Here is a 17406-nt window from a genome sequence, read left to right as displayed (position 1 = left end):
CATGGATTGAATCGAGTTGGCTGAAGTCCGGCATCTCAGATGATGGGGTCCTCTGTAGTCAACTGAAATGGATCATCCACTTGTCACTTCTGGCTGAAGAACATTGCAAATACTCAACCTTATATTTTTCACTAATATGCCTGGCTCCTCCATCATTAAAAAATGGGAACATTTGTGGAGTCACCTCACCCTGTGAATTATTTAATTGTCCACCACCATTTATGACTGCATATGGCTGGAATGCAGAGCTTAGATCTGATCCATTGGCTAAGGGATTGCTTAGCTGTGTTTTTCACATGCTATTAAGCAAAATCAAGGGGTGAAGTCATGCTTATGATCTATTTGAATATTTTAATGCATTTTGTTTTAATAATCTGACAGATCCAAAGGAGTTTCCTGCTTAACTATACCGCAAAATTTAGAAGTGTAGAATAATGTCACTTATAGCGATTTAATTCCACATATTCACCCAAATTTACAAGCCCTTGCATAGAACGTTACCCTCCATGATGTCAGACACCTAACAGATGCTGTCAAGTTTTTTTTCTGCAGCTTGGTACCTTAACAGTCATTGGTCTTGGAAGTACTAACACTTCTAAAGTAAAAGCCAAAGAAAACAAAAGCATCTTACATTTAGCGATAACGTCTAAAACGACTGCAAATGGGGTCAGAGCTCCGATCATGTATAACAATGCCACTGTGTCCTGGATGGATAATTGCTTGTCATCTTGACTATAGTATAAAAACCCTATTAGTAAAGACATCAAGAGTGCCTCAAATCCATGTATAGCCAGGGTCGGTAAATCTCTGAAATCATTAGAAACTTGGCGTCTGGTACAAAAGGAAGAAGTATTACAATTCAAAAAGCAGTAGCTTCATATTTCAGACAATTATGTGTACATTTTTCATAAAGAAATGCAAATCTATATTAAGAATTTCTTCTTAAATGTATTTTACCTTAATAAGACTGAAAATTGTCTCAGTTGTCCAGTTAGCTTGTCCTTGTTTTCTGATTTAATGTTAATAATAATTTCATCGGCAATCTGGGGAGTACTGGAAGAATTTCAAAACGAGGTTAAAATAATTCACATGAGCTGGGCATTTGAAGTATTCTGTATAAAATATTAGTTTTAAATATTTCTACTCATTTATTACACATCACAAATTTTCAATATCTCCAGTATCACTGTTCTAAATTAACTAATTTACCTTACCTCATTGTGTAATGTCAACCAGCTAAAGTTAAAATGATCAATGTTTATTAAAACTTGTGTAATGATCCATAAATAATTCATGGACCACGTGAAGGAATTTTTGTTTGAAATCTGAGTTACTTTAGTAAAACATATACTGGGGTTCCCATTTCTTTTGTAGTGAAGAATCTTGCCAGTTGAGGACCTTTCCTGAGGAAAGCTGATATCTGGATCTCCATCTTAGCCTCATCTGTTCTTCATTCGACTTAATGTTGTTCTACCTGCCTCTATCATGTGCCTGTCTTTCACTCAAGGGCCTGGGTTTTGCCTTCTGCTCGAATATATGTTGGCTCCTTTCTGATGGTCCTTCACTTCCATCATTTTTGTTGTCCCACGTGTACATGGCCTCAGTGCAACAAACATACAATGCAAGTGTTCCTCAGTGCTGGCTCTACAGACGTCTGAGTGTGTATATATATCATCTATATATATCTTTATCACTGATTACAGAAGCAAGAGATTTGAACTGATCTCAGCGATAGTGTGCAATGTCATGAGAAAGATAGGGAAGGTGAAAATAATGAAGAGGAAAAATTAGGGGTCTGATACAGAGGAAGACAGAACAAATGATATTAAGGGAGAAAACTAGAAAAAGTACAAATGACATGTGATTGTTTAGAAGGATGGATAATAAATAAAGTAAAATGATATGGCAATTAGAGAGATAAAGGATAAAATGAAAGGATGTCCCTTAAAGAATGGCAGCAAAAAGAAAAAGTTGAGGGAACAGTTGTATGTACCATGTGCGCGAGAAAAGCAGAAAGAGAAGGGCAATTACATGGAGGGGTGGTAAGAGACAAATTTTTTAATTTTAAGAATTGCATGTGTTTAATGGCAAAAAGTGTTCAACTACTACATAGTTTAGTTATAAGCTTACAGTAACTTAAAGAATAATCTTTAAAATCAATTATTTTAAATGTGAATGATGCACCATTAAGGCATATCAGTTAAATTGATGTGAATTATTTCCTGATTCAACAAAAAAAATGCATAGATTAACGTCAGAAGAGGAATAAATGCTAGGTTTATTACTGGAACAGTGAACGGAATAGTTTTTTTTAACCTCATCCACCATTCTTATGTTCTATTCAAACTTTAGGATAAATAAACAAGTATATGACATTTTCTACCTACAATAATAAATAAGATTGCAAAATGTTAATGTTAAGAATAGATTGTATTACAGTATCAAAGATTCACTTGACAATAGTACCTTGCAGTGCTAGTCATATTTGGAGAGGTATTATTGGCATTTGACTTCCAGGTGTAATCATCTGTGTCTTTGACATTCTCCCAGAATATGGAAGCAAGTGTGTTGGCTTTGTCCTGTGTGCATTCTTCCTGTTCTTTGGAACGCCTGTCAATACTGGTTAGGTCAACTGAAAGAGGCAATAGGATACTTTTGTGTCATTAATTCAAATTCTTTTTAAAGCTGAAGCAGGAGTTGAACCTGGATTCCAAAATGATGCAAACTTCCAAAAATGATGGCAAGAATGGTAAGGCTATCAATTCTCACTGTTATTAAAGGGTCAATTGGTCAGCAATCCCAGTGACTGCTCATATGCAGTTAGATGCAGAAATCAGGAAGCATCATCTTAATTGCCTTATTCTGCTAGACGTTTCACTGTGAAATTTGGCAAAGGAGTGAAGTTGAGGTACTTATGTGATAGATACACAATGAATATACCAGGAAGAAAAGGACCTGTACATTCCTGTCAAAATAACATTGTAAAAAAAAAACAAGTCTAATTGCTGACAAACAGCTTTCATAGTTGAACATTTTAATTATTGTTGGAGGTTTAAGAATAATGTTTGTTTTAGATTTCTTTCTTTTTTCACTCTCTCAATCCTATCACTTTTTTCCTCTTTTGTTTCCCTGTAGATGTTTTGTCATTGAATTAACTACTCTGATGTACGATTTCTGTCGAGACTCAGGAATGATTGAGGAATGAATCTTCAAATTAATTCATAAAGGAGATACAGAGATGATTGCTCTATTCATATATCCCAGATCTCTGTAGAAGACGTCCATGTTGTTTTAGATTTTTAATTATCCAAATGCAGTGTAAGATCCCTTTAGAAAATCTGTAGGCAGTTTAAGTTCTATTAATAGCTAGCACATTTGCTCTCCACAGATCATAACCAGTCTAATAATATTGTTGTAATTTATTTCCCATCTGTTTTCTCCTGTCCTGTCACTTGCAGTATGTTCTCCACTCCCAACGGGAATACTTTGCACTCACACCTAACTTTTGCTGTAAGTGTCTATTGTGTGCAGTCTGTGGCAGCCATTCCTTGCTGCTATGGAAAGGAAAGAGAAATGAAACAGAATTTTCTCCAACTCTGAGTGGAAATTCTAAAATATAATTACAGAATGTATTTAAAAACCTGAGGAATTAAAAATAGCAATCCTGTTATTAATACTGGGGAAAACGTATAACAAGCTGCATTGCATCCTCAATCTCACAGAGGAGCAAAAAACTAGATGAGAGGTTGAGAACATTTTAAATCCATGCTTTCAACCCCAAAATTAATGTTACATGTTATTGGTATATGATCAATATCAGAGTTCAGAGAAGAGGAACACTGTTTCTCTGTGTGATAGCACTGATTTATCTACATAAATCCTGAAGGTTTTAACAACTGAAAGATTGTTTCAGTTGTATCAGAGATAGGATTGTTTTTAAGCTTAAGAGATCCTGCAATGAGAGCACATCTACTGAGGGAAGAGAAACCTACACCCAAGAAAGTTATTAACCAATATTGAAGCTTTTAAACTGTGAATCGTCAGGAATGGAAGAGCGAATGAGGCTTTGCATAATGCTGAACACATGCCAAACTAAAACAAACACAGACTGTAAAAGAGGAAAAAATATTTGCAGAACAGCTAGCAAAAAAGGCCAAGGTCAGAGATCGGGATGTGAATATTGCAGAGGACACTATAAGAGAAAAGGAAGTATGTCCAGTATAAGGAAAAAAAAATTCTAACTGTGAGATGTCACAGCACTTTGCATGCAAAAGTTTAACTTAAAAGAAGCAAATTAAACCTATAATGTTGGTTTCTGGAGAGACTAAGTTGAAGTTGGGGCTGTCAGGTCTTTAGTGATAAATGATTTCTGGCTGTTAAAAGATGACACAGAGAGCATCAACTGAACATCACTGCATCATGCGATATCATGAGCGTTTCACATGTGTGAAAAGTGGCTCAAAATAGGGGCTCAAAAATTAGGACTTCAAAAGTAAGAATGAGGCTCTAGTATACAATAGGCGAAAGTGAGGACTGCAGATGCTGAATGAAGGGCTATTGCCCGAAACGTCAATTTTTCTGCTCCTCGGATGCCATCTGACCTGCTATGCTTTTCCAGCACCACTGTAATCTAAACTCTATGATAGAATACTCATGTCAAGAGAGCAAATGATGCTGAGATCCCAAAGCAATGGGAAGAATGAGGATCTAGAGTTCCAGATAGCAGATTTCAAATAAAATTCACTCATCTCAGATGAAGCAAGTCTAAAGTTTGTACTAGTCACCCAAAACTGCCTGAGGAGATTTGCAAAGTTTTGTAGACTGATATAGCATTGACTGCTAAACAGTGTGGATTAGCAGCATGGGAGCAGTGAAACAACCTGGAAGCCAGCAGGCAGCAGTCAAAATGATCTCACTAAACCTTTGATGAGATCTCACTAAACTATGCAGCCAGTGAAGGAATTTTGCTGCAACTTGCCAAGGCAAAGATCTTTATTACTCAAATGTAAAGGATGGTTTCCAGGAAGTGAACTTGGATGAAAGTGGCAGTTTTCCAATTATGTTTCAATGGTTGAGCATGTCTTTTGGCATTGCCACCATTGCAGGAGAGTATCAACCCAGAGAGCATGAGACATTCAGTATTCTTCCCCAACTGGAAGCTATTGTGGAAGATCTGTTAGTCTATGGATGTAGAGACACAATGGAAGCTATTGCAGGCCACAATCAACATTTTGTGTGAGCTTTGGAGAGTCCAACAGTCAGGTGAACCAAAGCTGAACAAGAAAAACTAGATTTGAAGATGCCTGAAGTCTGAGATCATACACTGAAGACAAAATGACTTTACCCAGATCCCTACAAGGTGAGAGCTGTAGCACAGATGCACAGATCAATAAATCTGAAAGCGGGACAATGATTTAACTAGCAAAGGTCTTCCCAATTTTTTTACCAATGTGTAAACCTTGATGCAAGTTCACTGCTAAAGCTATGCAGTGATACTGGGGCACAGCATAAGAATCTGATTTCACTAGAATTAAACAACTAGGTGACAACAATGTCTGGGCTGAGATATTACAGCATTGATTATGAAGTCACCTTACAGGGTGATTCCAGTAAGACTGGACTTGGAGCAAACCTTACTCAGCATGAAAACCAGTTCCCTTTGCATCCAGGATGTAAATGCAAACTGAATGCTGCTATGTTCAGATAGAGAAAGAGTGCCTGGCTGTTGTATTTACTTAAGAGATTTTTAATCAATAACTGTTTGGGAGAAACTTTGTGACAGTAGTCCGCCCAAGCCACTTCAAAACACCTTTCCCCCAAGGTGTTTGCAAAGAATGTTACTTCATTTGCACAGATTTCATCTGAATGTACAAACATATAAGGGAAAAAGAAAAACGATGCCATCGTGCTGTTGAGAGCAAACTTATGATGCAAGTTCATAGATTCGCAGTATCCCTACAGTACAGATAAAAGCTGTCTGGCACATCAAGTCTGCACCAGCCCTCTGAACAGCATTCTATCCTATCCTCATAATCCTGTGTGTGGTGAGGAAAGATATGCTGAAACACATTCATGCAAGCCAAAGAACTGAGTCTAGTCTGAGGAATTTAAGAGAATGATTCTATTGGTCACCATGAAAAAAAAGACCAAGGACATCAGACAGCATAGTATTTGTAGTAGGTGTCAAGTTAAGCAAGCTAGTGAACCACTGATATGATATGTGATGTCCTAACCAGACCATGAGTTAACTCTCATAGGAACTGATTATCTTGTCACCATTGACTACTATTCTGTTGACTTAGAATTAGACCAGTTGATGTCAATGTCTGCAAGTGAGATTGGTGAATGCCTGAAAGCACTGGTAGATGTTCCAGACGTAGCGATGAATGATAATGACCCTCTTTTCATGAGTGCGAAATTTAGTCACTTAGAGTCATAGAGATGTACAGCATGGAAACAGACCCTTCGGTCCATGCCAACCAGATATCCCAATCCAATCTAGTTCCACCTGCCAGCACCTGCCAGCCTCTATCCCTCCAAACCCTTCCTATTCATATACCCATCCAAATGCCTTATAAATATTGCAATTGTACCAACCTCCATTTCCTCTGGCAGCTCATTCCATACATGTACCACCCTCTGTGTGAAAAAGTTGCCCTTAGGTCTCTTTTATATCTTTCCCCTCTCGCCCTAAACCTATGCCCTCTACTTCTGGACTCCCCAACCCCAGGGAAAAGACTTTGTCTATTTATCCTATCCATGCCACTTCATACAAAATTTGGAAATTTGACGCCATAATTATCTCCACAGGATCCTAATAAAAAAAGATGAGCTGAGGTGACAGTGGAAATTAGCAAGGTGTTTATAAATAAGTCAAGCAAATTCAGTACAGATGGTATACAGAACAATTTTCAAAATGGAGAAATACAATTACTGAGGGCATGGAAACAGTTTAATCCAAAAGGATGGGGTCACAATGTTTTGGTAATTGGATGGGGCCACCACAACCAAGTATTATCCTGTCTGTGGTTAACATGGTAAAATTAAGAAATTATCAAGAGTGATGATTGTTAAGGGTATGCAAACACAAGGAGCTGTTTCTTTTAAATGGCATCATTATCAAACTAAATACTAATTTTACATGCTAATATGACTGCTCATAAAAATAATGATAGATGGTCTTGAATGAAGATTGACAAATTAATTAAATATCTTTAAAAATTGACAACTGTCTAAAAACAGGAGGTTGATTAATGATTTCGATGATTACGATAGGTCTTCAAGTGGTAAAATGACAAGCATACCAATGATAGGAGTTTCTAAAATGTTGGTTAATAATTTTACAATAATGTGACAGCAATGATTACTGACTAATTGTTTGAAGAAAAATGAAATCTCTTTAGATAATAATTGATAGTTTAGATAATGAAGGACATTCCATAAATGCTGATTCAAATGGTAAGAGTTCTATGACTGTAGACTGTTCAACATAGAGGTTCCCATCTCTTTCAATAGTGATCTGAATTATATGCAATTAGAAGGTTCAAAGAACAAATTTCATGAACAGCGGTGTCATATAATAAATATCTTATCACCAAGGCAGTTTAGATAACGTCAGTGATGTACGTTTCTTGACAGTCTTAGAAAAGAAGTTCTGGAGAAGTCATGTTGGACTAAACTATTAACTCTTTGCACAGAAACTGCCAAAGTCAGAAATCACTTAAGGAATCTGAACCAAAATTGGAGTTGTTATGGACAAAACGTTACCTCAGACTACAACGGGATCTTGATCAGATGGGCCAATGGGCTGAGAAGTGGCAGATGGAGTTTAATTTAGATAAGTGTGACATGCTGTATTTTGGGAAAACAAATCTTAGCAGGACTTATATACTTAATGGTAAGGTCCTATCGAATGTTGCTGAACAAAGAGAACTTGGAGTGCAGGTTCATAGCTCCTTGAAAGTGGAGTCGCAGGTAGATAGGATAGTGAAGAAGGCATTTGGTATGCTTTCTTTTGGTCAGAGTATTGAGTACAGGAGTTGGGAGGTCATGTTGTGGCTGCACAGGAATTGGTTAGGCCACTTTTGGAATATTGCATGTAATTCTGGTCTCCTTCCTATCGGAAAGATGTTGTGAAACTTGAAATGGTGCAGAAAGAATTTACAAGGATGTTGCCAGGTTTGGAGGATTTGAGCTATAGGGAGAGGGTGAATAGGCTGGGGCTGTTTTCCCTGGAGCATCAGAATCTGAGGGGTGACCTTATAAAAGTTTATAAAATCATGAGGGGCACGGATACGATAAATAGACAAAGTCTCTTCCCTGAGGTGGGGGAGTCCAGAACTAAAGGGCATTGGTTTAGGGTGAAAGGGGAAAGTTATAAAAAAGACCTAAGGGGCAACATTTTTACGCAGATGGTGATGCGTGTATGGAATGAGCTGCCAGAGGAATTGGTGGAGGCTTGTACATTGCAACATTTAAAAGGCATCTGGATGGGTATATGAATAGGAAGAGTTTGGAGGGATATGAGCCAGGAGCTGACAGGTGGGACTAGATTGGGTTGGGATATCTGGATGGCACGGACGAGTTGGACCGAAGGGTCTGTTTCCACGCTGTACATCTCTGTGACTCTATAACTGTCTTGATGGTAAGATATTTCATGTGCAACCTCCTGTTGGGGAATGAAGCAGGGCCTCACTAAGAGATATTAATCTGATCATATGGGAAACATGTCATTGAGCAGAATTTTCTGGTCACAACGGTGGTGAGCCTGCAGGCAGCAAAGACATGTACTTGAATCTGATCAGCATTCCTCCTGCACCACAATTAAATTGTAGGTGCAGAGCTCTTTTGAAAAGGGTCCCTGCCTTAACACCAACTGACCACTTAGTGACCACGCAAGAGGCACATCCTGCTACCCACAGTTATAAGTGGGTCTGTCATTGTGCAATTTGGGGTGGAGAGGGAGGGAAAGCCATTAATTAAAAGGTAAACAGCATCAGATTGAAAACTAAATACTGATTAGGGGAGGGGACTCACAGCAACTGTCAACACTTCAGCACTCTCTCCTGCCCTGACAACCACACCACCCCCAAGAACGAACTGTGGCCTGTGTCCTTTGTGAATCTGCAACTAAGGGGTTGTCATTCTGGTAATAGATGTCACCTCCAAAGCGGCCTCAGGTTTTCAGTCCAAGGGGACTTGCTACTGCCTGACTATATTGAGGTTTTATGAATCTTCTCAAAAGAATGTAATGTCTCTTGCAGGGAAAACTCAGTGCCTGAACAGGATACAGTCATTATAATAACTAAATAACATAATATTACATGATTAAATTGACCCTTTTGTTTATAAATCCATGATCTCTGCAGATTTACGTCTAGTGATCTTATGTACATAGTTACCATTGAGAACCATTCTTGATCTATTGAACACTCACCATAAAAATCACAAGGATTGCAGTAGGTTGGACAAGGATATCCTATTGAGGTAAAGTATGGAATCATATCTTTAGCTGTTCCACAATAAGTTGTTACTCCTGAAGAGAGCAGGACCACCAGATCAAACAAATGGAATATGTCTGACCGTGGCTGGTGGATTGACATTAGGATCAAACGATTTCCTCTTGCAAGTCTCGAGAGGGTCATCACCAAGTTGTGTGCTGTAAAACTATCAAGTCCAGAGGTGGGTTCATCTAATATTAAAATACCTGGAACCAAAAATATTTTCATGATTTCAAGTTTATGACAGGTTATCAAAACAAAACCTATTTCAATTGGTGTCAATAGATTTCTCCTTTTGAAGTAATGTTTTCAATAGTATGGATATTACTGTTACTTTATTTAGTTAGGAGTGATACGATCTCTTTAAAATAACACATTGATAACATATGAAAGAATTTAACACACTTCACTGGCACTTCTGCAAAGGATGCTTTATTACCAAGGTGGTCTTCCTGCCCACTCCTGCCTTTGACATTATGAGGGACAAGCAGGCCTTGGGTGGCCCATGTGTCTTTGGTCTAGTGAGATCCTTAAATGAGCAATTCATTGAGGTCAAAATGAAGCCCACAACAGGAAGTTTTGGGGGTTGGAAAGAGTGGGTGAGAATGTCATGCAAGGTCTAAGGGCCTCAGGATCTGGGTATAAATGCCACACCGTGGATGCTGTTAAAACATACTATACCCTCTTGAATAGGACCACCACACTGCAACAATCTAGTCTGGAAAACTCACATGAGCACAAGGTCACAAGCACACACAGATTTTAATTATAAGTCAGAGCCTGATATATAATGATTAGCATCCATGATAGAACTTTAGCATCAACGTAAAGCACAAAAATAAGTATTATTTTGAAGTCTGAGCCTAACACCAGTTCTTGATTTTGATTTCTCCTTCAACAGTCTGTCTCAAGCGCAAGCTCATGATGTGGCATCACATCGTATGATAAAAGAGGAGGAGGATGAAGAGAACAATCTCACTTATGGCTTGTTATTCCATTTGGGGCACCTAACAAAAGCTGCTCTCTCTGCTCCAGCTTCTCCATCAAGATTCTTCCACCTCTTCAGTACCCTTCAGCAGTTACCTCCATCCTGGTTCTAGTATTTTGATTTTGGCGACTGCCTGTAATCCCAGCAGCAGCCCCTGCTCCCAGTAATGAGGCTGCGACCACAGCATTGCCCATCAATCATACTGGCTGGCATTTGAATGTTTTATCCAGCGTCGGGACACAAGTCTTGACTTTAGCCAAATAAAACTTGGCAAGGGGTGGAGGGCAGCCAGCATCTTGAGGGAAATGGGCCCCACCAACTCTTTGGGTAATGAGGTGGAAAATGTTGCCATCTATTAGAATTCTGCCTACGTACACAACTAACACACATTGATCAGAGGGCACCCAAGTAAACAGCTGACTAGGTGGTTTATTAGAAGAACTAGTCATGCATGGAGTTAGAGCAGAAGTTAGATTGTTCTAAAGTTAAGTACAGTAGGACACGATGGGAGTAAGAACACAATAAGGAATATTGAAAATAAGCACCAAATATAGACTAAGAAATGTCAAGTTTTTTTAGAAATATATTTGTAGAAGCTTGTGAAAGAAAAATGTCACATTGAAAGATTCCAAATATCCTTCAAGTCACTGGATATAAATATATGAAATGAATTCGTTATAGCTGTACCCAGAGCATACCACTGGATGCAAATTGTGGGGAATCTTCCCTTTTGGAAGCTGTCATTAATGGAGGAGGATGGAAACGGCAGCAGACAGAGGAAACATAATTTTCAAATAAAGTGGCTATTGATAGGCAGTTATTGATTCAGAATAGGAAGGTCAAAGAACAATGATAAGCTTCACAAGACATTAAAAGCAGCAGCTGATGAAATCAGCACGTTACCTTTACATTCTATTGAATCTTCAGAAAAGGGAGTAAAAATCAAGAATTGGAAAGTAACTCACAAATTATCAACTTTTGAAAGAAGAGACAAGGAAATTATTGATCAGTTGCACCAACCAAGTTGCTGAAAAAAAATTACATGCTGTCAGTGTAGATGCAAGATGAAATACCTTCACAGAGGCTGGTATCCACCCCCAAATTATTTTTTATTTCTACATTGAGAGTCCTTGACACTGATCCAGCTTTCTCAGAGCCAGCTTTCAGAGTGAAGATGCCTGACATTCTTGATTTTTATCTGTCAGCCAGAGCTCTCTGATTGGACTAGATTAACAGCCCAAATCAGGGAACTCATATTCTATGACGTCCGCCTGGCTGAGTCCTTTCCACAAGAACATCATATTTCAAAGGGAAATTTATACTTCATGAGAGAAGGGTGCTGATTGGTAGGCAACTTGATGCTGAATGTGTTGTCCTGGGGAATGCACTAGAAAACTATTGTCCTCTATTTGGTTGTGTCACATTTAAGAAGGACGCAATAATTGGACATGCTCTGTTTTCCTTAATATGCTCCATTGTCCTTTCAAAACAACCTCTGAAATGAAGCAGTCTGCTAGTTCTCTTTTCTCAACGAGCTAGTTGAGAAATTCACTAATGAGTTATCTACAACTGTCCATTGCAAGCCGACCTTCAGCAGTGAATATAGATATTAGGATCTTACAGTGCAACAGACCTATCAGATGTCTTTAAAATAGGGAATGAGTCATTTGCTTATGACACAAGCTTAATACCGAAATTAGGGACATCAAACCTATGTAGTTGGACAATGGCTAACCTAATCAGACTGTTGCTGGATGTGTATCATGCATGCTCATGAATGGTCCTAAGCCCACAATTTCAGACTTGATAAGTGCCTGGTCTATCTCAAATTATCCTGAAAGTGAAGGGAATCCCTAAAATGTAAGCCATGCACAAAGCCATTTCACACTGCTAATATGCATTAGTAACACAATCGATATTTTCCATAAAAAGGATAAATATTCAAAAACAGGGACATGACCTCTGCAGGAAGAAGAGAATATGGAGATATCCAACAGACACAAGGGGGACATTAGTTTCCTAATGGCATTCTCCATTGCCATGCTTTGACCAAAGTTGACTTGCCAACCAATCAATATTCTTTTAAGCCTATACTGTCTGGTGTTTAGAAAAATGTGAGAAGATCTAATTGAGGTATATAAGAAGCTAATAGGGATTGATAAAGTAGATGAAGAAAAAATGTTTCCTCCTGAGCATCAGTCTCGAACAAGGGGTCATAGTTTTAGGATAAAAGCTGGCAGATTTAAAACAGAGACAAGAAGGAATTACATCTCTCAAAAGGGCCATGAATCCTGGAATTCGCTAACTCAGATTTCAGTGAATATTGCAGCATTGAGTAAATTTAAGGAGATAGGCAGATTTTTAATTAGTAATTCGAGACAAAGGAGAGTCAGTGGACTTGATCTATTTGGATTCTAGAAGGCTTTTGACAATGTTCCACACAGAAGACTGCTCAATAAAATAAGAGTCCTTGATGTTACGTGTAAGGTAGTAGCATGGATAGAGAAGCAGCTGACTGGCAGAAGGCAGAGAGAGTGGGATAAAGGGATCCTTTTCTGGACGGAAGCTGGTGACTAGTGGGGTTCTGCAGGAGTCAGTGTTGGGACCACAATGATTCACATCATTCATTAACGATCTGGACAATGGAACTGAGGGCATTGTTGCTAAGTTTGCAGATGATACAAAGATAGGTGGAGGGACAAGTTGTGTTAAGCAAGTAAAAAGGCTGCAGAAGGACTTGAACAGGCTAGGAGAGAGGGCAAGGAAGTGGTAGATGGAATACAATGTGACAAAGTGTGAGGTTATGCACTTTGATAGGAAGAATAGATGTCATAGAGTCATAGAGATGTACAGCATGGAAACAGACCCTTCGGTCCAACTTGTCCATGCTGACCAGATATCCCAACCCAATCTAGTCCCATCTGCCAGCACCTGGCCAATATCCCTCCAAACCCTTCCTATTCATATACCTATCCAAATGGGATTTTTAAATGTTGCAATTGTACCAGCCTCCACCACTTCCTCCAGCTGCTCATTCCATACACGTACCACCCTCTGTGTGAAAAAGTTGCCCCTTGGGTCTCTTTTATATATTTCCCCTCTCACCCTAAACCTATACTCTCTAGTTCTGGACTTCCCCACCTAGGGAAGTGACTTTGTCTATTTATCCTATCCATGCCCCTCATGATTTTATAAACCTCTATAAGGTCACCCCTCAGCCTCTAACACTCCAGGGAAAACAGCCCCAGCCTGTTCAACCCATTCCTAAAGCTCAAATCCTCCAATCCTGGCAATATCCTTGTAAATCTTTTCTGAATACTTTCATGTGTAGATTTGTTTTTAAATGGAGAAAACTGTGGAAATCTGAAGCACAAAGAAACTTGGGAGTCCTAGTTCAAGATTTTCCTAGGTTCAGTTGGCAGAAAGAAGGTAAATGCAATATTTGCATTCCTTTCCAGACGGCTCAAATACCAGAGCAGAGACGTATTGTTGGGGCTGTATAAGGCTCTGGTCATACCACATTTGGAATATTGTGAGCAGTTTTGGACCCCAAATCGAAAGAAGGATATGCTGACATTTGAGGGGGTCAAGGGAGGTTTACAATAATGATCCTGAGAATGAAGGACTTGTCTTATGAGGAGGGGATGAGGGCTCTGGGTCTTTACATGGAGTTTAGAAGGTTGAAGGGGGATCTAATTGAAACTTACAGCAAACTGAGAGCCCTGGGTAGAGTGGCCATGGAAAAGATGATTCCACTAGTAGGAGGGGCTACGATATGAGGGCACAGCCTCAGAGAGAAGGGATGACCTTCTGGAGTTGAGATGAGAAGGAATTTCCTCTGCCAGAGAGTGGTGAATCGGTAATACTGCTGCAGAAGGCTGTGGAGGCCAAACCATTCAATATATTTAAGATAGAGATAGATAGGTTCTCCAAGCAGTGTATACCAATTGACAAGTTGTGAATAATTATTTAACAGGCATTTTGTATAACAGAATAATGAAACATTTGTAAAGACATAGTTATTGTACATAGGGAGCTCCATTAATTTGTTGGAGGGGAGGTCTTGTCTTAACAAACAAATGGAATTCATGGAGAAAATTACACACGCCAGCCATTTAATTTTAGCAAGACTTCCTTTTACACTCATGCCTGGTCCACAAAAAAAAGTCTTTATGGGTGTTTTTGAAGATAGCAAACTTGAAAAAGCAGGAAGAATTGTGAATGAAGCAAATATAACTTTATTAGGAATGATAAAATTTAGACATCTAATGCAGCCAACTCTGAGTGAATAGCTTGCCAATATTCATTTGGTTCTCTTGTGAAATGTGACTACTCAGTGTGTTAATAAATAGACTTCCAGTCCCTAAAAGTAAAAAATCAGCACTTTTACAGAGAACATAACATGAACAGAGATCAATATTGGCCATTTACCAGGGTTCCACAGAAGTTGCACTCCAATGCTCACTCGTCGTCTCTCGCCTCCAGAGACCCCCCGAGTCAAATAATTCCCAACTCTAGTGTTAGCACATTGTCTTAGCCGGAGTTCTGCTATAACATCCTCCACCTGAAAGACATAAGTCAAACCTAAAATTATATATGTTCTGCTATATTAATTATGCATTTGTTCCTAATTCAACCATAAAGTCAAAATAATTGTTAGAAAAGCAATTTGGTCTGTACAAATTAAGAAATCTATGTGTCTGTGCATAACAAGACTTTGTCTTGAAAATCAAGCCCTAACCTAATGGGAGAATATTCCTGTCACTGAACTGCCTGATAAAGACCAGATGGGAAGTCCTATAGCTTAACCCTAACTCTTATGTGGTAGTAGCTGGAGTGAAAGTTCTGATCTCATTACAGGCATAATCAGAACGGCTAATGTTGGAAATTAAAAATACCCAGGCAATGAAGTGGATGTGGGATGAAACCACACTGCACTACCACAGAGTTGGATGTTGCCAAATCTGTCAATGGACAGCCTTGATACTAGAGCACATAAACTGGGAAAACGTTTTATTTTCAACAGTTACCTCTTCACATTGAATACAAAAATAAGTTGCATATATGATTGGGTTATTGATTACAAATGGTTTAAGACAATATACACATTGAAAACTATTGAAGGAGTACAGTAGTAAATAATTTTGTTAACAGGGTTAAAAATCCCAGGCACACAAATTCATATCCCATAATGACTTTTAATAATTTGAATTTTGTTTTAAAAACAAATCTAATAATAAAAAGCTATTATCTATCAAAAAAACCCATGGAGTTGCTGGATTGCTGTCAAAATGCCAGAGAATCCCTTAATCACTTTCAGGAAGGTAACCAGTTGCCCTTATTCTGGGCAGTCTGTTATGTGACTTCTTTCATCATTCACCCTATGTGACCATTCATCAGCTATGAGCTTTAAATATTGAATGTTGGTTGGTTATTTGACTTTGGTGAGAATCAGAGACAAACATGATTTTGATGTCGCCAGTATATATATGTATATATATATATATATTCCACGGTACCATGGCAACCAGAAATCTTATCTGATACTTACCTGTTTTTGGGATGGGAACACTGAGTAATGTCTCTTCATGCCTCTAATGGAAATCAATTGACGAAGTACAGATGTTGTGAACCTTCCCATTCTATTTAGTCCTCAGCTGCCACCAGGCAGCATTTACACAGTTATCCATTCAGGAATTATAGTCAGAAATCAATGTGGCTATCAGAGGGAGAGATAGAGCTATGAGGACAGGGAACGGCAGTAGGTTTGGCTCTTGATTGCTCTAGCAAAGAGCTGACAATCAAATGATGGACTAATGCATTTCTTCCATGTTGTATACTTGCATAATTCTTACCCTTTTGTTTCTTTGTTCTTCTGAGAAGTGTTTTGGAAGCCGCAATTTTGCAACAAATGTTAATGTCTCTCTCACAGTGAGGTTGGGTAATAATCGGTCATCCTGTCGCACATGTGCAATACACTTTTTGACCAGCTGCCTATTAACTGGTGTTTCATTGATCAATATTTTGCCAGATTTGATTTTCCCTCCTTCATCTCTGCAGGTGATGATGTCAAGTAACGATGTCTTCCCACAACCTGTTTATTCAAAAGTTAAGAAAATTGTTTTAAGTATTGTACGAATTGGCATATTTTCAAGACCTGCTCTACAGTAACAAAATAGGTTTTCTGCATTGTTAGCCCTACCCTTGATCTTGGTCTCTTCAGTATTCCCTCAAAATGCGATGGGAGCATACCACTGACAGTATCCCATGGCAAGAACCTGGAGTATTTTAATGTGTGGACACTTACGTTCAATGACGTGATGACCATCCCCTCAGTAGCCATCAAGTGAGACTGAAAACTAATTTTGTCCTCACAACTGCTGCCCTCATTCTAGTGACTCTTAACACGGCAATGAAACTGCCTTTGGCTTAATACCTAAATGATATGTAGTACATTGTTAAATCATTCAGTAGATTGATCAATGCTGAGTTACACCATTTCAGTTGAGGATACAATAATTGATATCTTGAGTGTAAAACAACTCTCACCAGGTTTCAACAATAAACAGGAAACAAAAACGTATTTATCATAACAAAGTTATAGATTATTACTAATTTGAAAAGTTAAATTTAAAATCAAAGCACATATTCATTCACAAAAGGCAGACAAGACAGACGAGACAAATCAGTCTTTTCAGAAAATAAAACATCTGTGAATCAGAAACCAAACTGAAAGAGGTAGAATGAGGTCATTCTGATAACTTTTGTTTTGGATTTTGATTAATATTATCATGTTGTTCTCCACTGTGGAAAGCTGTCTTTTTGGTAGCCGATCAGTTGGACCTAGGTGTTGGTTTGCCCAAGCATTTTATTTCCAAAATTCTGAAGTGTTATTTCTTCTCCAGTGTGACAGAGAGC

At 38.5% G+C, this 17406-nt stretch overlaps 1 protein-coding gene across 1 annotated transcript in view; it reads right to left on the bottom strand.

Moving 5' to 3' along the window:
- abcg8 (ATP-binding cassette, sub-family G (WHITE), member 8) overlaps window positions 1-17406 on the bottom strand; it is a 35896-nt gene that overhangs the window by 12764 nt on the left and 5726 nt on the right. Inside the window, exons 4-9 of the mRNA XM_072580612.1 lie at window positions 16344-16582; window positions 14920-15052; window positions 9437-9706; window positions 2467-2632; window positions 958-1053; window positions 632-831 (exon numbers count right to left, since the gene is read on the bottom strand). Coding sequence (XP_072436713.1) covers window positions 632-831; window positions 958-1053; window positions 2467-2632; window positions 9437-9706; window positions 14920-15052; window positions 16344-16582 — 1104 coding nt within the window. The remainder of the gene's footprint in view (window positions 1-631; window positions 832-957; window positions 1054-2466; window positions 2633-9436; window positions 9707-14919; window positions 15053-16343; window positions 16583-17406) is intronic.

The sequence above is a fragment of the Chiloscyllium punctatum genome, chromosome 11 (assembly GCF_047496795.1).
Source record: "Chiloscyllium punctatum isolate Juve2018m chromosome 11, sChiPun1.3, whole genome shotgun sequence".
NCBI lineage: Eukaryota > Metazoa > Chordata > Chondrichthyes > Orectolobiformes > Hemiscylliidae > Chiloscyllium > Chiloscyllium punctatum.
This window is presented reverse-complemented; position numbering and strand designations above follow the sequence as displayed.